The sequence below is a fragment of the Anarhichas minor genome, unplaced genomic scaffold (genome assembly GCF_050575085.1).
Source record: "Anarhichas minor isolate MPS153535 unplaced genomic scaffold, ASM5057508v1 ptg000003l, whole genome shotgun sequence".
NCBI classification, from domain to species: domain Eukaryota; kingdom Metazoa; phylum Chordata; class Actinopteri; order Perciformes; family Anarhichadidae; genus Anarhichas; species Anarhichas minor.
In genome coordinates, this window is record NW_027466449.1 from 704,009 (window position 1) to 727,186 (window position 23,178).

General features: G+C 43.6%; 2 protein-coding genes across 4 annotated transcripts in view; one reads left to right on the top strand and one right to left on the bottom strand.

Annotated features, from left to right (window-relative positions):
* mtor (mechanistic target of rapamycin kinase) overlaps window positions 1-23,178 on the top strand; it is a 79,394-nt gene that overhangs the window by 18,458 nt on the left and 37,758 nt on the right. For all 3 annotated transcript variants that reach the window (XM_076092635.1, XM_076092643.1, XM_076092653.1), the window contains exons 22-28: window positions 4,792-4,904; window positions 5,242-5,404; window positions 5,962-6,054; window positions 6,480-6,626; window positions 7,175-7,317; window positions 7,560-7,722; window positions 9,090-9,235. In XM_076092635.1, the coding sequence (XP_075948750.1) occupies window positions 4,792-4,904; window positions 5,242-5,404; window positions 5,962-6,054; window positions 6,480-6,626; window positions 7,175-7,317; window positions 7,560-7,722; window positions 9,090-9,235 (968 nt within the window). The remainder of the gene's footprint in view (window positions 1-4,791; window positions 4,905-5,241; window positions 5,405-5,961; window positions 6,055-6,479; window positions 6,627-7,174; window positions 7,318-7,559; window positions 7,723-9,089; window positions 9,236-23,178) is intronic.
* On the bottom strand, window positions 12,647-15,261 carry angptl7 (angiopoietin-like 7). The gene is made up of 5 exons (XM_076092664.1): window positions 14,901-15,261; window positions 13,536-13,636; window positions 13,239-13,433; window positions 12,913-13,108; window positions 12,647-12,819 (listed from the first exon to the last, which is right to left on the bottom strand). Exons 1-5 carry the CDS (start codon window positions 15,259-15,261, stop codon window positions 12,647-12,649), a joined length of 1,026 nt encoding a protein of 341 aa, XP_075948779.1.

Here is a 23,178-nt window from a genome sequence, read left to right on the forward strand (position 1 = left end):
ACGGTGTTTTTTTAAAACAGTGAAAAATATTTATTGTTTGTGATGAGATGAGAAAGGAACATTTTTTTTGCTTGTTTGCAAAATTTTCAACTATGTATGTGGAGGTGAATGAACAGTCACACAAATAACAGGTTGAACCTTTAACTGTGACACATGTCAGAATCACAGATCAGATAAAAAAAATCCAAGGCCTGCTGCCCTCGCGACCAGGCCTCAGGTAAGCGGATGAGGATAGATGGATGTAGAGAGGCACCGATTCTGATTTCCCATTTTTTAAAAGTCTGACATGCTGATTTAGAATTTTTTGAGTTAGAGAGTAGAGAGTTTTTTCCCCCGCAGATTTATGACTTTATAATCTCAGAGACGATTACAGTTTCTTTCTCGTATATTTGTGATTATTTTTCTCATAAAGTTAACACTTAATTCTTAGAAATTCTGTGTTTTTTCTCAGAATATACCCCCCCTCCCTGGCTGGGTAATTTCCTTTTTTTTTTTTTTTTACTTACAATGTCCCTAATACAGCGTCATACATTTCAGCTATTGCAGCAGGAAAACTTTTAATTAATCAGGGAATAAAAAACAAAATGTAATAGAAATAAAGAATTAACATACTGAGAGGTTACAGAAATGAATCTAGGAAGGCTGGAATTGAAATTGTGGTGAAAGAGCTGGAACAGCTTTAAAAAGTGCTTTCAGAACCCTCAGCAGAGGCTCAACAAGTTAATGCTGCCATCAATGCTTTCGCAGCCGAGTGAAGAGCAATAGCTAAAATACTAAAAGAAATTTGGTCATTTGAAAATCCTTGCAATATATCAGACCGAACTGCCTGCTGTGGCCCAGTACAATACATTTGATAATGCTCTGAGAAAGGCTATAGTAGCCTAAACGTCTGTTATTACGAGATAATCACAGAGACTGTCGGCATAGTGTCGTGCTTATTTCTGTACCGTATGCAAATCTGGTGGATTATATCAGTTCTTCCTCTATTTGGTGGATCATATTTTTTCATTATACAGCTTTCCTTGTTCACCACAAAGTGCAGAATGCTTTGTGTAGTAAAAGAGTGTATGTTTCACCAGAATGTCCCGTGTGTAGATCAGTACGTCAGATGGCTGCAGGCTTGTGAGTGCTGAGGAGGAAGTTTGAGACGTTATCGATGTAGAACGGCTAAATAACCTGATGAATCACAGTCGGGTGAAGGTGAAGAGGTTGATGGAATATCACCTTAATCCTTCGTAGCAAGTAGCTTAATTGCATTAAATAGTCTAACTGATCAATCACCCTGTCATTCTATGAACAAAAAAAGCAAGCGTTTGATTACTGACTTGAGATTTAAAGGTACCCTGCAGAGTTTTTGACCACTAGCAGTAATGTTTTTTACGAACGTGTCCCCCATACGAGCACAGGCACCCGAGCCACACATAGACTGTATATAAGAAGTGGGCGTAGCCGTTGTGACATCATCCTTTGGTTTGTTGACTGCTGTTTTGAATCCTCGAGTTTGGCATTTTGGTTGTCGCCATCTTGACTTTTTGCACCAGTGGACGGACCATATTAGGACAGCGGAGGAGTGACGTAGAGACGCCGTATACGGCTCTGGTAGCGGTGCCAACCTGTCAATCACAAGGTAGCCCACCTTAAAGCATACACTGCTTTATGGTCTACTTAATTCTAAATGGATCATAATTTACTAAATGAACATCATGCTGTATAAACTAGTGATTTAGGGCATAAACTCATGTTTACTGAGGGAATAAATCAAGTGAGAAGTAGAGTCATTTTCTCATAGACTTCTATACAATCACACTTCTTTTTGCAACCAGAAGAGTCACCCCCTGCTGGCCATTTGAGGTTAAAGACACGTCCGCCATTGCCTCACTCTTCAGAACGGAAGTTGCCGCCTAGAGCAACATGATACACATTCCTGCTGACGTGGTAACGCTATGCCACTATTCAGCAGCAGCAGTAATGCACCAGTAAAGTAAAGGAAGCAGAAGGCTGTCTGTAACATTTGTATTTTAAGGTACCCTGTTGAGTTTTATACAAATATTCAAACATTTCAGGCCAGCCTCGTGGCACAGTCAGTAAGAAATGTTCTTCCCATTCCTTCTTTGTGCAACGGGACACTTTGCAGAGAGTTCAATGTAATTGAAAGGAATCGTGAGACGCGTGAAACTGCATGGCGAAATGATGCAAGCAGCAAAGAAGGAAGAATGCTGTTTTGCTGCAGTGAGTGCAAGACTCAGAGCTACAGAGGTAGATGACAGTAGCTCAGTCCGTAGGGATTTGTCCTGGCAAACGGGTGGACCAGTCGCTACAGAGGGTGGACTGGTAGCTGGAGAGGTGACAGTTCACTTCCTGGGCACTGTTGAGCAAGGCACCGAAACCCCTAACTTCTCAAGCGCTTGACTATGCGGCAGCCTCATCCCTCTGACAATCGCTCCACAACAAAATAATGCACGTCTGTAAGGTCCTGTGTCTGCATGTGTGTATTTCGGGCCGATGTGTGTGTCCCAACGGAATGAAAAAATGTAATTTGTGCGTTTGCTAAAACACAACTTAGCAAATTTGTCGACTGCTGTCTGTAGTGTGATAGCTCCAGCTGTGTATTTTTACGAACCGACCCACACTATTTCCTCCTCCCCCTGCTTTTGGCCACAACGCGTGAATAACTTTCACCAGGCGGATTTCACTCCGACTGTGCCGGAGAAAAAAAGTCTAAAAAGAGTAATTACGGACTCATTTAGATGTGCTTGTGGTTCACTTAAGAAGTAAAAGGTAGCTGTAATGGAGAGTTAAAAAGTGAAGGGTTACTGGCCATAATTGATAATGTCAGTGGAACAATAATATGCGTCGCCCCAGTCGATGTGTTATTTTTTACTGCTTTATTTTTTGACTACCGGGCTGATTAATGGAGAAACAGTGACTTGTCGTGTGTCATAAATCAAGTGGAGAAAGCGCACTAACTAGATGGAGAAGATCATACGTCATATTTTGAGTAGTCATTTGAGTAGATAACTTAATTCTGTCCTGCACTACCAAGAGGTGTGGTGTGTTTTTTAGAAGTGCTCCCATCACTCCACACTCTCTCAGAAGGCACATGAGCTCAGCCCACAGTTGACTTATTGGGGTGCTGCTTTCTGTTGGCGGTTTCCGTCGATATCCATCAAAACCCATTCAGGTCATGAGCCATTCATTTGCAATGCAGCAGTTCAAAGACAGCATAGACCTGTAGCTACACACTCTCCCGTTTCAGCAGCTGCTGCCAGAGTTTGTCTGGGTTCTCTCTGACCCTAAATCACGGTTTGTGTTCAGACCACAGAGGCAGAATCAGAAGAATCACGGTCATCTAGCTCTCTCTCTCTTCTGGTGCTGTTTTGTCTCACAGTCTGCCGTATTAGATAACCCCGCAGCCCACAGTCTGGGTAGTCTATAACTCAGGCCTGGGTCTGGTACTTAATCTTAAGCACAGGATGGGGGTCACGAAATGGGGGGAACCGGGAATCGGGTTACCCTCTAGTCCAAAGGAGAAGAAAAGAAAAACACACTTCCATCATTTCATGGAGCTGTTCTTCGCAACCCCCTGAACACGCACACTCGCACACCTCCACCTCGGCTTCCTGCTGTCTCGCCGTGCGTCATTTAGACGTGGGGGCGGGGGAGCAGAAGTGGTTATGGTGCGCGGTGGGGGCCGGGTTCGCTTCAACATGCGTCATTCCTTTTAAGACCATCTATCCGTGAACATTCCTCACACATGCTCCACACAACATGATGTAGCCATTAGATGAAACTACAGGAGAACTCACACAGCTAATGTTAATTTTCTTAAAGATGTGTTGTTGACAGCTAGCAACCGAGCACTGCCACCTCACTGATCCCCTTCATGAATTTCTAACTTAATATTCAGTCATGAATTCATGCTGTTCATTGCATGCCACACTGTGCGAGTTGGGTCCAACAAAATCTTGTTTGAAAACTGTATCAAACCATTTAATATTAACATACAGGTATGTCAGATCTGTGTGAACCCTAATGCTGTATGCTTAATGCTGTAGATTTAACAACTCATAGCAATGCAGAATTTTCCTGGAAGACTAGCATGTGTGCTCGCACCTTCCTGAAATACAACACCGTCGGCGTTTCTTTAGGGATTCCTGAAAAGGCCATTTATTGATAACAAGCTCATTCAAAATGAACTGCTCATGTTAAGTGACTGAGCATTTAATTAGACGTTTAGATGTATCATTTCGATTTCAAGGGACTCCCAAAGCAAATGGGAAACGGAACAAGACACAACATTACATAACACAACGATGACAAAAACAATCAACACATAACTAAGAGAGAGGGAAAGAAAAGAGTACAAAGTTAGGCTAGATACAATCAAACAAACAATGATCTATCTCTAAATAGAGGAATAGTGACAACATTGGCAATCTGTTATAAGAGAAGAAAACAAAGCATTTTTAATTATGCGAAATTATGACAGAGAATTGATATTTAAAGGTAAATTATTCCAATCAGAAGGAAACATTTTCCAACCAACTACTTTAGATACACGTGGGACTGTAACGAGGATCTGATCAGAGCGTCTTAGTGAATAATTTGACGTATAAGGAACAAAAAAATGAATTGCTACTAGTGGAATTGACGTCTTATGCTCAGATGGAGCCATCGGAGTGTCTAACATTGTACAGAAAAAAGCCTGTTATAAATCTGCAGAGTCTGTTATGTGTAACATTTACGGGATGGAGATCAGTTTTAGTTTCAGTGTGCGCTTCTCTCTTGCAGATGCTCAACGCCATCCAGCTGTTTGGTGCCAACCTGGACGACTACCTGCACTTGCTGCTGCCTCCCATTGTCAAGCTGTTCGATGCCTCTGATGTGCCCCTGCAGGCCCGCAAGTCAGTACAGCACCTGGCTGTCCCTGTGCTAACGTAGTCTGTGTTTCCAATTATAGCGAGAGGTTTAAAGTCCTGTCTCACTGGGTCTCACACAGCAGTGGATTTTATGGATTTAACATTGTTGTGTTATCTCCTAAATCTGATTTTGATTGTATACACACTTGGCCACAGAAATGGAAAAATCGATACTAGCCAGAAAGAAGAACAGGGTTTCACGTTTAGTCTCCTTTACAGCATGACGTTGTTATTTGCTCTTGTGTCGGGCTGCTCTGTCCTACTGCTGGTAAAGTGAAGCTGAGCGTTTTGTGTTTATCTCTCTTTCCTCTGTGTGGCTCAGGGTCGCCTTGGAGACACTGGACCGGCTGACGGAGTCCCTGGACTTCACCGACTACGCTTCGCGCATAATCCACCCAATCGTTCGGACACTTGACAGCACGCCTGAGCTGCGCAGCACCTCTATGGACACCCTGTCCTCGCTAGTATTCCAGCTGGGAAAGAAGGTAGCTACAGTTGTCCCTCGGGGTTCCCATTTGGGTGCGATTATTCCTACAGAGACTGCTTCCACCCTCCCTGCTGCCGTGCTCCACATAACCAGCATTTCGGTAACCCTCCACCCAGCACCAGTCTTAATTACCGGTACTTCCTGCCAGACTGCTGATGTCATTGACCATTTGGCGGCGGGGGGTTGGTGTTTATGAGGGTGGATGAGGTCACGTTTACCCCTCCCTCTTACCCCCCCCCGAGCTATCCCCTCCCTTATCCCTAAACCCTCCTATGGTTTTTTTTAGGCCTAACCTCAGAAGCACCAGCCCACGTGCGGCCTCGTCTGGCAACACAAACGTGCAGGGGAAGCTTTTGATCTGAGACTCATGGTGGTTAGAGACAAGTGCAGGATTTTCAGTTATTTGGCTTCTGGTGTCGGGAAAGAGCTAGCCAGACTAAACCACATAAATCACACACACACACACACACACACACACACACACACACACACACACACACACACACACCACACACCCTTTTATTTACTCTCCTTCCTTATCCCCTCATTTTTCAGTACCAGATCTTCATCCCCATGGTGAACAAAGTGATGCTGAAGCACAGGATCAACCACCAGCGTTATGACATACTCATATGTCGCATTGTGAAGGTGAGTCCCACCCCCCCAATATATCCAGGTTTTCTCAAAAACACATTGATACAACGCACATTTTCTAGATGAATTCATTGTTCTTTGCCTCTTGCCCAGTCAGGCACAAACAATATAACCCTTCTTGACACAGAGTAACTGCACATGATCGAGCAATAAATTACAAAAGGCATTACAATGTTTTGTTTATCAACACTTCAAGGAAATGCACTTCTACATTCATAAAGTGTGTGTGTGTGTGTGTGTGTGTGTGTGTGTGTGTGTGTGTGTGTGTGTGTGTGTGTGTGTGTGTGTGTGTGTGTGTGTGTGTGTGTGTGTGTGTGTGTGTGTGTGTGTGTGTGTGTGTGTGTGTGTGTGTGTGTGTGTGTGTGTGTGTGTGTGTGTGTGTGTGTGTGTGTGTGTGCGTGCGTGCGACTACATTATAGGGCTATACTCTGGCTGAGGAGGAAGAGGACCCTCTAATCTTCCAAAATCGCCAGCTTCGTAGCAACCAAGGCGACACTCTGGTCAGCGGGCCGGTGGAGGCGGGGCCTATGAAGAAGCTTCACGTCAGCACCACTGCACTTCAGAAGGTCAGAGGGGGGTGATTGACATTGGTGCTTTCATGCTGAAGGGTAACACACACATGTCCAGTGCTGATTTCCACCGGCGTGGTTGTTGACTGTATTGCGGTTGTGTACAGGAAGCAGCCTTGTGGACAAGCAGATTGTTTACTCGTAGTGATGACATACGGACCAACAGAGAAGTGATGAATGTAAAACCCAAACCCAAACAAATGAGCGGAGAAACACAATGAACACAGATGCTCCCACGCAAGGGCTGACTGAATGCTTCGATGAATATGAAAGTGATGTGAATCATATGCTGTGGCCTTCACGGTCACTAGTTATCAACAAGGCTCTCCACCACCATCATCATCAAAACGCTCAAAATGAGGCAATCTTTTGGAAGAACGCCGTTTCATTCTTTAAGAACGTTTCACCGCAAGCAGTAACAATGATTTATGTGTCCGTCTCAGCCAGATGAGCCCACACACACACACACACGCACACATTACCTGTGTCACTACCCACGTAGTTCCCAGTGAATGCTGAGATGGAGGATTTCTGTCTCTTCACAGGCTTGGGGTGCTGCCAGGAAGGTGTCCAAAGACGATTGGCTTGAGTGGCTGAGGCGCTTGAGTGTGGTCCTGCTCAAGGAGTCGTCGTCTCCAGCCCTGCGATCATGCTGGTCTCTGGCCCAAACCTACATCCCTCTCGCCAGGTCGGGTCTACCACTCTAGCTCACTTCCTCCTCCCTTTATTTCTCCTTAATTTTTCTTTTTTTAACGTTCCACATGCATGATAGTCCGCAACAGCTAAAAACAATCGCATAATCGCCATGCTAATGCAAGCAAGCTAATCTCACTACTTATCGATTTGCCGTTCTCCCAAATTCAGTTAAGGCCCCGTTCTTGCAAAATATCATATTTTCAATGTGTTTTTGCTGTTTCCTTGGGTCCACAGGGACCTGTTCAACGCGGCCTTCCTGTCTTGTTGGTCCGAGCTGAACGAGGACCAGCAGGACGAGCTCATCCGTAGCATCGAGCTGGCCCTCACCTCCCAGGACATCGCGGAGGTCACGCAGACTCTGCTCAACCTGGCGGAGTTCATGGAGCACAGCGACAAGGTTAGCATCGAATCGCAGCAGCTACTTTAACCCACAGCATCACCGTGATGTAGTTCAGGCTGAAGCACACCTCTGGTTTTATTAGAGAGCTTGCAGGTCGATATCTTAAGTTGTTTTCAAAATTCAAGTTTTGATATTACGTCGTGCATTTTAAAGTGGTGGTATAAAAAGCTTTTCCTGTCTCATTGAATGTCAAACCGCCCACCATAAATCTACGAGGGTAAGATGTTATTTATTCTATCCATGACTCAGCTAGAACTGGTCCCTTTTTAAGCTTTTATACATATATACAAACTGTCCAGCCCCTTTGTGGAACGAAACGTCCATGCCAAGTGGATGTGCATGACATTACATGCACTACCTGATTTGAAATTAGCTGTACCGTACCGGCTCTCCAGCTGGCAGCGCAGCAGCAATTACACCTCATCTGTTTTAGTGTTGTCTGAGTGGAAACAACGATGATGGTTCACTTGGCTCTGATCACTTAAAGGTTTTTCTTTGTCATCAATGTATCTTCACACTAAGTTGCGCGTGAAAGCATTCAGTGTTTTGAATTTACGCATCTGCCGGAAAATTCCGAACGGTGCGTCGGATGCAAAACAAAACAAAAAACAGTGTATGACCGCAAATAACAGAACCTGCACAGAGGCGCTCAGGAAACTTACCAATGCTAAAAAAAACAAGAGAAACCAAGTCTCCTCGTTTGCCCTCGTATTCTGTGCAGACACCGTTGCCACAGTTCACCGCAAGTCAGGAAACCTACGAACTGTGGTTTTCAGTGCTAGGTGTTGTTTAAATGGATTGTGTGTTGGAGGTTTGAAATGGGCCCAAAACGGCACCACATTATCCTTCTTGGTAATAATTCAAAAAGTCGCAAGAGGAGAGCTGAGCAGAAACCATTCTGACTGCTGTCATTGTGATTAAAAATACAAACAGGAGGAGAGAACACTTAAAACCACAGTGAACAGAGAAACCCTTTCACGAGAGCCCTCTGTTTGACCGCACATGTTGAGCTAATTAGTGACGAAGCCGTTGCGTTGAGGGCAGAGAACCGTCATGGCCGGGTCATAATATATTATTTCAGCAGGGTCACCCCCTGCTGGGAGGCTGCAGTAGAAACAGACATAAAGTGTCTGTTTCCGGTGGAAAGATGTTTTCTCTAGGTTACCACACCAACTTAAACTCAATAACTACATAAAGCTTCCTTATTTCATTCCTTCACATCATAGCGTACATTTAAATATAGTGTACAGTTAAATAACAAGTTCAAACCCGACTAAATGCAGAAGGAGGACAGCAGATTTTATTCGAGTTTCATTATATTTAGGAAACAACTTATTTCACACACTTTTGTTTCCTTTGTCCAGGGCCCTCTGCCCCTCAGAGACGATAACGGCATCGTGCTGCTTGGCGAGAGAGCTGCCAAGTGTCGCGCCTACGCCAAGGCTCTGCACTACAAAGAGCTGGAGTTTCAGAAAGGGGCTTCTCCTCTCATCCTGGAGGCTCTTATCAGGTAGGTGGTCTGAAAACCTTTCTTTTATTTTTATGAGAAAAAAAGCATGGCTTTTATAAAACTGTGGGAAGATGAGCGCAGTCCTCGTCACAGTATTTTAATGACAACAACAAGCACACAGTTGTTCTTTACATGAAAAGGGCAAATAAGAAAGAGTGTATTTCTTTTCCAGCCTAACCCATTGTTTGGTTTTGTGTAAGTTCTCCTTTGGTTCACAGTTTAACAGTTTTCTTTTCATTAAAGTTATAAGGAATATGTAGCTTCTTCAAAGTTAGGACTTCATTTCTCGGTAACTTTGAGGTCATAACATAAATCGGTGTCGGTGGAAGGTCTCTTCCCTCTGGTGGAGATTCATCCTAGTCACAAAAACTAGGTTTGACAGGTGCCCCTGTGATAAACAGTTACTGCATTACAAGTTATTGCTTAAAGACAAACCGTTCCCTCAAAGTCAATTTTTATTCCAATAAATACACACAAAATGATATTGCACACATCTTCCCTTAAGCCTTTGATATCCTCTGTCATCTTTTCCATCCCCTTTTTTCTCATCCTGCTTTATTTCTATGCCTTTGGCACGGCGGGGAGAAATCTGTTTTCCAGGCATCTAATTGGACGCTTGCCTCCTTTTCATCTACGAGTGTCTGGACTTGTGTTTCTCAGGGGCCTGTTTTCAATTTCTCAGGAGCCTTGATGATGATGAATGATGGGAGCTGGCACTCTGGTGTTTTCAATATCCCCATCTGGTTCTCACCTCTCCAGGATTTCCCATAAAAAGATCCAGAGGCTGGTGTACAAAAAAAAAAAGCACAATGTAAAGCTGGCTCTACTGAGTTGCCGCCCTATTTAGAGAGAAAGAAAACAAAAACTTTCATAACTGATGCCCACTTTTTGATGACTGGGAGGCATCGTCACTGCTATTTCTGCACCTGACGAGTCACGGTGTTTGTAGATGAGTGGGCGAGTAGGTCAGGGATTGTTTTTTTATAGTCACAAATGGACCTTCAGTTAAAATTCAGGGAATTCAATCTGAATAGGTGACACACTCATAATAGAACACATTTTATGAGCTGTAACTGGTATAAATAATGTGTGAAGGATTTTAAGAAAGTCAAAATAATTAGTTTGTGGTCTAACTACATTCGCAGGCCCACGTAGCTGTGGACGGAGCCAGGAAGCTGCTCACATTTTCCCCATTTATCCCAACAACAGAGGAACATTGTTAATTGAGCATTTGGCCTATGGTGTTATGGTACATCATAAAGGCTCTTTCAATTGACTTGGATAAGTAATTTGTTTCTGTTTTTATTACATTTTGTACAATTTGACAGTCTCTGGTAGACGGCAATGATGGGGCGGAAGCTGCATGATAGAGAATATAAAGGTCTGTACTAGATCCGTGCTCCTTCACTTACAGAGAAACTATGACTTTGGTGGCTCCATCATCACGGTGGCTGCTGAAGCTGGACCATGTGTTAATAATACATGGGTAGCCATAATGGAAATGGAAAATGGAAAGTTTAGTATGTGTGTAGTTTATTCAGCTGTAGAGATGGCTGCAAACTGTTCAGCAAAATCTCAGTTTATACCAGCTTGTGTATTCATTTATTGGACTACTCAAGTGCTCAGTTGGACTCAATGTATGAGTAGACCGGGGTGGACACAATAGCAGGAACACTTGTACAGTCTAGTGCAATGTGCTGCCTTGGTTTCCCTTAGGATGTGTGGATTACACCTGACAGGGTGAAAGAACACCTCATTCACCTTATACGTATAATAATGTGTATAGGGTTATATATTTATGTTAATAGCAGGAATACAACAGTTCAACAACATCTCAAAATGTAGCCTATAGATTTACCCATAAGTTGAAGCCGTACTATCTTCCACCATATTAACCCTTTATATAAAATCTACGTTCCAGGTGAAAGTGAGGTGAACATAAGATACTGGAATCACATGAACCAATTTTTAAATACACACAATAAATCCAATGTGTTTTCTACAATATTTGGATAACCTTTAGTACAATCCATTTCCACACAATTTTTTGGGTTTAATACCCAGAGGTCAAGTCACATTCACCTTAGTTTACACTTATTTTCATCAAATAATAACTGCAACTCTTGGCTGCCCTATTCGCCGAAGTTTAACTCTCCAGGAAAAGTAACCATAACTTCCCTTTGCAGCAGCGTGGTTTCCTCAGTGCGTCGTGCGGTGCGTTGCCTTTACACTTTCAAGGTCTGCTTTTGTTGTTGAGGTCACAAGTTTGAATACTTTTAAACACTAAGATAGAAAGAGCAGGTCATTTGTCACCATCCAAAGGTCCTGTCCTTCATTCCCCTGTGGTCATTTCCTTCTAAGGGTAGAGATAAACGTCCAGCTTTAATTAGATGTTTACCCCCGACTGTCACCTTGTTAAAGGAAGAGAATTTTCACGAAGCCTTCCACCGAGCCCGTATAGGCAGTGCTCCCTGGCTGTAAGGTATTTAAATACTTGAAGGAATTCGTTGTTTCAGAGCGTAGCAAAAGGGCGTAATTGTTTTCAAGGTAGTAAAGCTAGAGGCATTCAACTCGCTGGCAGAACAGAGTGTGTGTGTGTGGTCTTCATTCCTGCGTTTAGCTAAGGTGCACTGGGACCTTTGGGCAATATGTCAGCAGATGACCGAAGGGTCAGAGGCAAATGTGTTGCTATTACTGGACACGAATGGACACGAGACTTTGTTTTGCCGTTAGACGTTGATACATTTCAACCTGTGAAGAGAGGAATGTTGGATGACCTGCATGAGACGTGTTTCGTTTAAAAAATATGTTTATTTTCTATCACATAAAACAACGTAATTACAGAGCTGTACACACTTTACAAATGACACATTTCCATCTTCAATGGTTAGGGTTTTACAATAAAAGGCAGCTTAATTCATAGGAAATGCCTTCGGTGGTTGATCCCATTCCAGCAACTCCCAAAGATCCCTCTTCTGTAGTCGTTCCTACCAGTCCTTAATGATTTATACCTGAACCTGACCACTCTGGATGGATTCTTGCTACGATCCTTACATGTGTTACTTGTGTTAACTAAAAAATACATCCTAGTGCTTTCAAGACAAACGAGAGAAGGAATCAAAATCCAGTCACCCTTACGGGACAGTGGTAAAAGAGCATCTATTAAAGCATTTGAAAAATAAAATATTTGTTTTTTACTGATAAATACACAAAATTAACTACAATTTACAATCAAACACGGCAACAAACATGACACATTCATCTGACTGAGACGTAACCAGACCGTCACAAACTACATTTTCATTCCTTTCGCAGTCGAGGAAAGGCCACAATTTGGTTGAACAGGTTATTTAGTGAGATCGCTCAGCATTCATGCTTATCGTCGCGGTCCAGCGCACACAGCTGAAGCACTTATGGTCGAAAATCCACCGGCCGGACCTTCATCTCCACTTTCTTGAGGGAGTAGTTGGACCCGTGCCAGCCGTACCAAGTGATCCCATCTGGGTTCTTCGTAATGTGCTGACCGTAGCGGTAAAAGATGCCGTTTAAGTTTGAGTCAGTGCAGCAGTTGTACCAGTAGCCACCTTGAAGGAGACGAGGGGAAGATAATTTAGACTTTATGTTGATGGGAGAGGGGAAATGTGTACCTGTAATGTAAATGAAACGTCATCATTTACCTTTGCGCAGGGACGCACAGTCATCCACACACTTGTCATTGTCCTTCTTGATGGTGCTGAAGTTGGTGTTGTTGTGGTAGCGCAGCGAGTCTCCGGCGTTCCCACTGTAGTTGGCGAGGAAGAGCTTGTAGCTGTTCAGCTCATTGCCCAGGGTGAAAAAGCCGTACTCAGCGTAGCGCGTCTCTCCCTGCCAGTCCTGCGTGGGAAAAGATATATGACTTGATTTAGAGAGCGGTTATAGAGCCTGGAGAATATCAGTTTGAATTATTAATTATTTTCTAACTCTCGGTACCCGTAGGAACAATGCCATGTTTTCCAACACGTACCTCCATCTCAATCCGGAGCACACTGGGCTGCCTTGTTAAACGGAAGATGTGGTCGTTGCCGAGCCAGAAGTCTCCGCGGATCGATCCAAATCCGTTTTTGTACTGCTTCCAGTCCCGGTGGAATGATGTTAGGCCGACTTTGCGCCGTTGGATCAGAGTCCAACCGCCTCCTTTCGTCTCCATATCGCAGAAGACCTGAAAGTATTCATCAAAATGTAATAGAGTGCAGATGCCTCACAATACGCACCACCAAACAAAGATGGCATGCGGTCCACACAGCTCTGAAGTGCAACTTACGCTCAGCTCAGGTGTCCCCAGAAACTCATCTTTAGGCAGCTTGTACTCGCCAGAGATTTTGTAGCTCTTGCTGTACAGGGATGCGCAGTCATATATGGCATCTGGAGAAGAAAAAAAACCACAATCTCTTCAGTTATGATAAAACCATATGCAGTTTTAAAAATGCCAGTGTCATAAATTCTAAAAGCTTTATGGATATCTGAGTGATCGGGCAGATGAAAAAGTGACCTTTACCCCCACTAAAAGCGAAATAGATCAAAACGGAGTGGAGTCATGGCTCTGATTTTTGCAAAGTTCTCCTCTTTCACTCCCGTCAGAGTATGGCGATGCCATTAATGGGGCTATGAGATCACTACAGAGCACTGAGCCCAATGCTTTAAAAAAAGTCTGTGTGAAAAGAGATGGAAACCTTCGGCTTCTTCTAATCTTTGCGTCCCTTCCTGTTCTGCCCTCCTGTCTCTAATTTACTCCAGCTTTAAGAGCAGGCCTCTGTGTTCCCTCTGCCAGTGACATGAACGCGGCCCTGCTCGACCACACAGTTGAGGCTATTGGAATAATAAACTACGTCATGCCTGGTTAACCTCTCTGCGGCAGCCAGCGCTGATTAGTGGCGTGTTAAAGTTGAGCTGAACGTCGGAGATGGTTTGGCTTCGGTGGGAGCTCTTTATTGACAGATGGGACTCCAGCTCCAGATGAATGCTTTAGACTGCCGTCGGGCCGCTCAGAGAGCCGCGTGCACTGTAATTTGCCTCACAACCAATTCACGGCAGTTTTCTGAGACTCTTTCTGAAGCAATGGATGAGGCTGATTATAGTTCTTCACAGTTGAAATAAATGTATAGTGTCTTGGCCTATTTGAGGACTGTTTTTGGAAAGTTTAGGTACTCGCAATCAACTGAAATGATGGCTCGTTATTTACTAGAGTTTGTCTTTTCAATTCAAAATGAGTGCTCTCCTGAATGGAAATAAGACAGTCAAACTAAAAGTGATTTAAATTTAAAGCAAGACTGAGACGGTTGGTAGACGGACGGTACAGTTTAAGTTCCGTCATATCTAAAGTCTTTGTCCACATGTGGAAATAATTCTAGGAGTGTGAATTTGACAACAGCTGGCTAAAGAGAGCGAAGAGGCAGGTTGCTCAAATATGCGATGGAGTCACCGACGGATCTGTTTTTCTCCACGTGTGAACACTTTACAGACTCTCTCCGGGTCTGCTTTCTGTATGTAAATTGCTTTCATGTGAATTCAATTTCGCAAAAACAATCACCAGTTAAGCGGACCCTTATTCATGCAATGCAATGCCAACCATCTGCACACATTTACTCCCTACTCTGCTAAACAGCTTCTACAGAGCGTTGATGCTCACCTGAGGAGGTCTGGGTGGCAGACTGCAGGGTTTGCAGCTGCATGATCTCCACGCGGTTGTTGATCTCCGAGTACTTGCTCTCGGCCTCCGTCACCCGGGCTTCCTGCTGCCGGTTCTGCTTGTCCAGATCCATTACTTGCCGCACAACACTCATCAAGTCCGTCTCCTGCTTGCGACTTATCTCCTCGAGGATGCTGGTCAGGTTGGCCACCTGCACCTTGAGAGAGCGCACGTCATCGCAGCACTGAGCCTTGGGAGGCTTTGGAGGTGCCAGCCTCTTCCTGGGATTCTGGGCCCACGTCTCTGCCAGCAGGAGCAGCGTGACCCCCAGAGCCACTACGATCAAATTCACTTTTGCCATTGTCTGTGCAAAAAAGCTCTGGATTCTCACGAGTCTTTTGCGTGCGGTCTGTGATTGGAAGTAGTCTGTCCCCGTAGAAGGCCTTTTGCTGGAAATCTCAGTTGAGTTGGAGCTCCTCTTTAAACCAACGGCTCTCCCAGGCTCTGTCTTATTTCCCTCAGTGAAGCCCTCCTCTGCCTGAACATCTTAAATATTTTTTTGTGCGAGGGTCCTCCCCCTTCCCTCCCGGCGCGCACCAGTCACCGCTGACCCTCTCCAACCTTCGGGGGGTGGAGGGCCTTCCCCCCCTGCCTCCTCCCCCCCCTACCCCTCCCCTCGTCTTACTTTCACTCATTCCACAGAGGGTTTTGACCACGTTTCTCCTCTCTCCGTCAGGTGTTGAGGGTTTACTGGGTGGTGTTTTTTGCCTCTGCCTGGAGGGGCAACATATGGAGCCGAGGAAACAACACAAAGGCTACCGTCCGAACGCTCTGTGCTTCCAGGCACAAGCCGCTTCGTGCAATGCGGAAAAGCAAACTCTCAAATACTTTGCCTTTTAAAGTCGTTTAGTTAGCTGTACGAAAAACATTGTTACAACATTTTTAGGCTTTAAAACAGTATGTAATTTCCTTCCCTGTCTTCACACCTAAATTACCCCGTTAATGAGGGATTTTACTATATCCCCGAGGCCAACCTTTTCTTCATTAAATTGGGTCTTCACATGCCAAGAGGTGAGTGAAGTCACTAAGCACTCTTAATTGTAGGTTAAGTGTTCTATTGATGCTCCCCTTTTTTTTGGCAGATGTTGAAACAGGCTTGTTTTCCACAGAGCCTCACATTTCAAAAGGGTGTTGATACGAGGAGGACGGCTCAGTGAAACCTCCAGGATAACATGAGGCCAAAATGCAGTTTCCATTAAGCGGAAAGTATTTGTTCAGGAGAGGACAACGTCTGAGTATGCTGTCTACATGTGTAAAGGCTTAACGTTTTTGCCATCACACGTGCACAGCATTTTTTTAAGTAGCTAAACTGGTATACTGTTACCCACTGGAGAACAACAGAATGAGGTGATACTCGTGTGGCTTTGGAGAATAACAGAAGGCTGCTTGTATTTTCCTCTCTGCGTTATGACACACACAACACTGACATTGGTTTCCATGTTGCTTTACCACCGCAGAATCTATTTAATAATGATTTTAGTAGAAAAATACGGGAAGCATGGGAAAGGAAATCCCCATTAATATTTTCATTTTTTTATGCAACCCTACCAGAGCTGGAAATAAAACAATAATTGTTCTTAAACACTCACATGCACTTGAATGCTCGTTGGTCGGAGCCAAATTTACAACACCTACAATAGTGGAAGACACAAAGCAGCCGGGGGAAGTGTTTCGCCATTTACAACCCGCCGCTGAATGTGCTGCGTTTTGTGTGGCCCAATGACGGTGTTTGCAAACTTCCTGCTTTTTGGCTCATCTTCTCCTTTAAAATGAGTAACATGCCAATCCCTGTCTGGGGCGTGAATAGAACACCTTTGCAGTGTCAGACATCAGAGACGCTCTCTCGAATCTCTGATTCTCTGGAATTTCTATCTCATCCGAGCTTCCCCCTGAGGAGCTGCCAGCCCTGCCAACTTAGCGGAGATGCCTTTGGAGATCAGGCCAAAGGTTTAGTCGGTGGGGATTTGTGGGGGGATGGCTGTGTGCCTTTCGGCATTGAGACAACAGATAATGCATGACTTTTATGACACTCGGCCATGTGTGATCATTGCCATGCTAAAATAGATGAACTGCCATGATGAAGTGTCAAAGTATGCTCTAAATACAGGGAGTTGTGCGTAATACTAACTGAGACATGGCTGGACCAGGACATTCCTGTCAGTATTTACTTCAGCTTTACGGCTTTCCCCTTCTTCTTATGCACACTAATGGAGTGTCTGGAAAAGGCAGGGATTCAGGTGTTTCCACATTCATAGAGGAGAAAACAAAGTTGAACTTTAAGTGTGAAACCACAGCAATGAATACTCTGTTTAAGCCTTTAAAGACCAATGTATTCGCCTCAAATGTACCCTGTCAAGTTTTTGAACAATATCTAGTGTGCATGGATGATACGATGCTTTTTTTGTGTCTGTGCTGCCAAATGTTTGGCAGGTGAACCTCGCTTTCACTCACTTGGTCTGGCAAACAAGTGGAGTTGTGATTGTTCTGCTCAGCATCATCTTTGTGTCACGGAAAATGCGGTCCGGAGCGCAAATTCCAAAATGATTACGTAGTTATGACATGGTTTGTTATTGCTTTGATGTTCAACATTTGGATTTGTACAACTCCAGCTCCTTGAATGTTACCGGACATTTTTTTTTTTTACAACTGGTCACAGCTTTGCAATTTTCCATTTACTCCTCTTTTTTTTGTTGTTTTATGTTGACATTTGCTTTTAGTTTCCTGTATTGTTTGATTGGTAAGACGCATATGGCAGTAATAAGCCATTTGTTGTCTTCATACAAACATAATTGCCTTCATGTTTAGTTTGCGGCAATGTCTTTAATTGCCGGACAAATTCTGTCTCATTAGGTCATGAACGCGATCCTCCTCTAGATTACCCACATTTCTCAAAAACACAAGAACAACAGCTCTCCGTCATGTTATGGTCAATATTTCTGTGGCTCAGTCACAAGAACCTAACCGCAGGCCAGGTTCTCCCGGTCTTACCTTTCCCTTCTATTCTAAAGTTAATATCTAGCAGAGAGAAAGGTAATTAAGTTAGGATAAGGATCGTTGTGGTGATATGATAAATATAATTGAGTTACAATCATCACTAGTTCCAACTCTGCTGCCAACAAAGACATTTACTGGTCCCTCACTTTAAAAGACATCTGAATGTCTTCTTCATTTTTTCTTAATCATTTTCACTTAAGCTCCTTTCTAAATATTTCCTCGGTTAGTATGTTTCTAACGAGTAACGTTACGTTAATAACGTCATGTTTGATGGCGGGTAGTGCCTGCTGACCTCCCTTTGAATCCTAACCCGAAGTCATTGATGTGCGTCAGTTCCTTTTGGAAAAAGGTGGATAATTTGGCCTCCTGGATTTTCTCTTTGCTCTGTGAGTCACATCTCACTCTCCAGCAATGCATCCCAGCGGCATCACTTTCCTCTGGGCCTGGACTCTGTCATTCAGATGCTGTTTTATATGTTTAGCATCACGCTGTTTTCCCCCTTCAAAACAGCTTCTTGAAACAGCATTCGCCCTCTAACTATGTCTCGCCAGGCTCTGTCTGAAGAATGCACGGCTCCTCTTAACATTAGAGGTATTCGCTAAGCTTTAACCAAAGCCCCCTTTCTTTATATGACTTCCTCTGGAAGCCCGCACATTTCATTGAACAGATTTTTTCCTTTATCCCGCGAGACGAGTTCGAAACCCCGCTGCGCTAATTGCAGCCGTCATCTATCTTTGATAAGTGCGGGCTGACAAAACAAAGAGTTGTTATTATTTCTTTTTTAATCAGAACATTCTCACAGGTTTCCCTAAAATACACTGGAAAAACGTTTTGTAATCAAACGGTGACCACCGGGGCCAAGCTGTCAGCGGAGTGCTCATGGGTTCAATTACAGGAAAGGGAGGAGGTGAGAGCAGGAGCCAGTGGATTCCAGGGCTTCTATCTCAAAACTTTGAATTACATAATATTTAATAAAAGTAACCTCTTCCACCTGTCGGCTCTGCCCGCAACAGAAGAGCCTCAGTTTGAATTGTACAAATGCTTTGGCTTATTGCATGTGTTATATTCTCCTTAAAGTGCTTGCACCTGATTTTTAAATCATTAACTTCACTTTATGATTGTTATTTAATTTGAAGGACCATGTTGTTTCTGAATGTAAGATTTGGGAAATTGATCTGGTGTTGGTGGTTATTTACTCACAGACTACTTTAATTATTAGCTCAGTTTAAATTGAAATAGACATCCAACCCCCCTCATTCTTTGTATAATGACCACGGGATGGGTGTTACCTTCATTTGAGACACTTAAGGCAAGTAGCCGACTTGCCATGGAAATAATACAATGGATAATGATCTGCAACTCGGTTAAACCTGGTCACGTATAGGAGTGAAATAAACTGTTCCATATTTTCCATAATGAAGGAGACGATATGCACCGGGGTATCCCGCTCTGAGGCAGGCTTCATGCGCTGGCAGGCCATGGAGAGGTCTGGTGGCTTAAGCCGGTGATGGCTACCAGGTGGAGTCTGTTGTCGTATGCTAGTCGACTACAAACCAGTTGAACTGGGACAATCGGTACTGGGGGGGGGGGGGGTAGCTTTAGAATAGCTTTGTGTATGCACAGTTGACCGCGTGGCACTTCTTCAGGGAGACGTTTCGTGACACCGGGATGTTAAAATTGTTGTGTCACGGGACAGAAAACCAAAACCACTTGTGTAACCAGCAAGGTTACACAAGGGTTCCGTTGTTTTTGGCTAAACATGAAGTGTTATATTTGGGTTGGTATGAGAGAGATCTCAGGCTTTTAACCTGAAAACTGTTACTTTCAATGAATTTAAAAACCATGGAATTGCTGCTTTGTGACTCTGATGTATTCCTTTGGTTCAAATGAGACAACCGCACTCAACCCCATTGTAAATGATTGGCCCTTATATAGTAACATTGTGTTATTTATGTTTGTAATTCCGCTCCTGTTAAGCACTTTGTGACTGTCTGTGAAAAGCGCGTTATAAATAAATCTTACTTACTTACATTGTTAACAAATCAATTCTTGCATGATTCAATTACAACAGAAGGAAGCAAAAATAAACATGTGAAACAAGTGGCATCTTTCATTTGGAAGTGTTTAATGGTTACTTTCACTGACAACGTAGTCAATATGCCTGTATAATGCATAAGACTTAGCATAGTATACGGATCTCTTTGTCCACATAGCAACGGCAGCATTCCAATGAGGTAGCGTGGGGTGGGGGTTGGGGGGGGCCACTGGAGACGCTTTCCTCTGTTGGCCCCTTGACCTGAAGGTGAAGGGCCCAGGAGACACATTCTGCAGGGGTGTCCCAGTGTGTTGATAGAGTGGTGTAAACACGGGCCCAATGGTTTCTCCGGCTGATTCCTCCATGGCCCCTGAACACGCCTAACTTCCTTGAGGAAAAAGAAAAACAGAAGAATGTCGGGAAATAATGCAATGGACGATCGAGCTGTTTTCTCTACGTATACCATTTCAACAGGGACATTTTTTTTTTCTTTTTTAATTTTTCACTATTTGAGTCACCAAGTAAATAACGTCTCATTTGCCCTTTTCCTGTGTACACATTAGTACTAAGCTTTATGATGAGCTTCACTGAGAAAGCTGATTCTGGTCATTTCGAAGAAGTAATTTCGAGTCGAGGGACACTAAGTGTTTCCTCATCTGCTCGGCCGTGAAACAACCACCTTCTTGTCTTGACGTTTGTCGAAGGAGCGAGAGACAAAGGGCTAGTCAGATGGTGTCAGAGATGAGTTCAGCCCGGCGTTAGCCGCACACGTCCCAGGGCAATGTGGAAGGAAGCGGGTGAGGTAACCCCCCTTCCTGTGCGTCCGTGCCTATCCCATGCAGTGATGCTCTGCTGTTTCTTAAGGCACGCAGAGGTCAAGACCTGCATTCGGCGGTGACAACATGCCGCTCTTTATTTCCATAGCAGATGTGTGCACGCCAGCCTGGAAGATGTATGTCGTGTTTCAGGTATTTGAAGTTTAGGATTTAGCTCCGTTCAGACACAATGTGGTCTGTTAAGATATCTGAATGAAAGATGGTTATGGTTATGTTGAAACATTTATCAAAGTCTCTGGGCTTCAACCGGTTTGATGGTGAGATGTAGGACGTCTGTCCATCAGCCGTATTGATTACATAACTAATCTGTACCAAAGGTTGGATATTTTCATACTTCAACATGTGTTATTTTGCCCGGGGTTCTTCTCAAATGTTAAAATGTCTTTGCCTTAGGTCAAGCGTGTTGATTTGTTTGAAAGGGGTTATAGAAATACATCTGCCTCTCCTGCCTTAAAAACTCAGCTCATGCTGCTAAAAATAATATCAAGCTGAAAAAATAGGAATCTTTTGGGCCCATTAATGCCAATCACTTTCTAATTGCCCCTGACTGAGTGGGATTGTTGGTTTATTTCTGGACGGAGAAGGAAAACAAAGCTAGTTCATGCCACGTTGGTCGCTGTGATTTAGTGAACAAAGGAGGGTCTCTGGAAGCAAACCATTTCCCCAAGAAGAAGAGTTTTAGGGAATGGGCTGTCTTAATATTATTTTATGTGCTTGGAAGACCATGAGTCTTGTGGAAATGTAGGTGTTGCTCCAGTTCCAACACTCCATAAGCTGTGTTAATTTGAAATTTGATACTGATTTGCCTTCTTGAATTTGAAAATGCCTCCACCTCAAAGCTCCAATATCAACAAGGACGCAGGATTCAAGTGTGACAGCTTCATTTATTCAGTTTCTTTATAGCTGCTATTTGTGTCTATCTGTGTTTTAGGTATTTGAGGATTTACTTCTCATACTTGTGCCACCTGTTAGCCAGAAAAAATAAATTGTTGTTTTGTAAAAAACAGGTTGTTGGCTCTCCGCGTCGTCTTCCACTGCTCGACATGTGTTCTCGTAAACATGAGGTCATCTCGGATTGGATGTTTATTTCCTTTTAAATTTCTCAAAATGGCCTTCTCGTGCCCAAATGCCTTGGGAAGTGTTTGTTAAGCAGCGTCGTGAAACTCTAGCTCCACGCGTTTCTCATCTGTATTCACTGGAAAGAACTCCCCCCAAGGTGCCAGACAGTTGGGTTCATTCTGCCTGGGAAGATCGTTGATTGCATTTTGGCTGCCCCACGGATGAACAGTTCCTTCGGCGCAGAGGCAAAAGATGCGTCGGGCAGCTCAGTGTGGAGCGAACGTAAGGCTCAGTGGTGTGAAAGATCTGCCACTGAAATGGACCGGCTAATCAGCTGCTGTCTCGGCAAAGCCTCGGTCACATGGAGGGACTTTGCCTACTTGGCGTGTCCAGAATTCATGCCTCCAGGCAGCTTCAACAAAATCAAACTATGAACCAAATATTTATTTATGTGTATGGGCAGCTTTTTCTCTCTCTCGTAAAGTGACTAAAGTGACTTCTTGCCTAACTCAACTAGCTTCCTTCATTGCAATTTCAACAACTTTGTCCTCGCAGACTTTTTCCAAAGTCACATGTGGTCTACGTTTGTGATTTCACATCATGATTTGTGATATTTAACTACATATGTTTAAATTATTTTACCATACATTTTTGTTTTTTTGCGTATGCAATATCTATATGTTCTTAACTTGCACCTAATGAGAAACCTGCAGAACAGATGTCAGTATACATATCTTCAGTGGGGAATCAATGTACTTCCATTATATACCTGTTGATAGCCACTATTATGAGATGTTTTTAAGAAATACCCCAAAAAGTGAATCAATTTAATGGACCTTGATTCAGCTTTTAGTTGAACAGTGTTTAGATAGCCAATCCCATTTTGACATGATTGTGTTCAACACTAAGGAATGGAGGCACTTGGCAAACAAAGGGCCCAAACAATCAGCCAGGATCAAGTGGATATCTTCCTGATTAGATTAGATTAGATCCAGTAGTGAGGCTCCATTTTTCCTCTCTGTGAGACCCTTGTACGTCTTATCCTCTCTGAGGGGAAATATCTGCAATTTCCTCAGAGATCATGCTCTCTCCTTTCAGTGAAGAAGCCAAAGTACTTTAGAGTAGTTGAGATGGGGTCTATGGATTATTTTAATGGATAGAGGGGATTTTCTTTCAAGAGTTTAACATATAAAAAGAAACTCCCTACTGGTGCTTTCTGACCCAAGGTAATCGTGGCTAAATGCATTGTATTCATCAGAATCTAATGCACACATGCTGGTTCAGTCACTTGAGT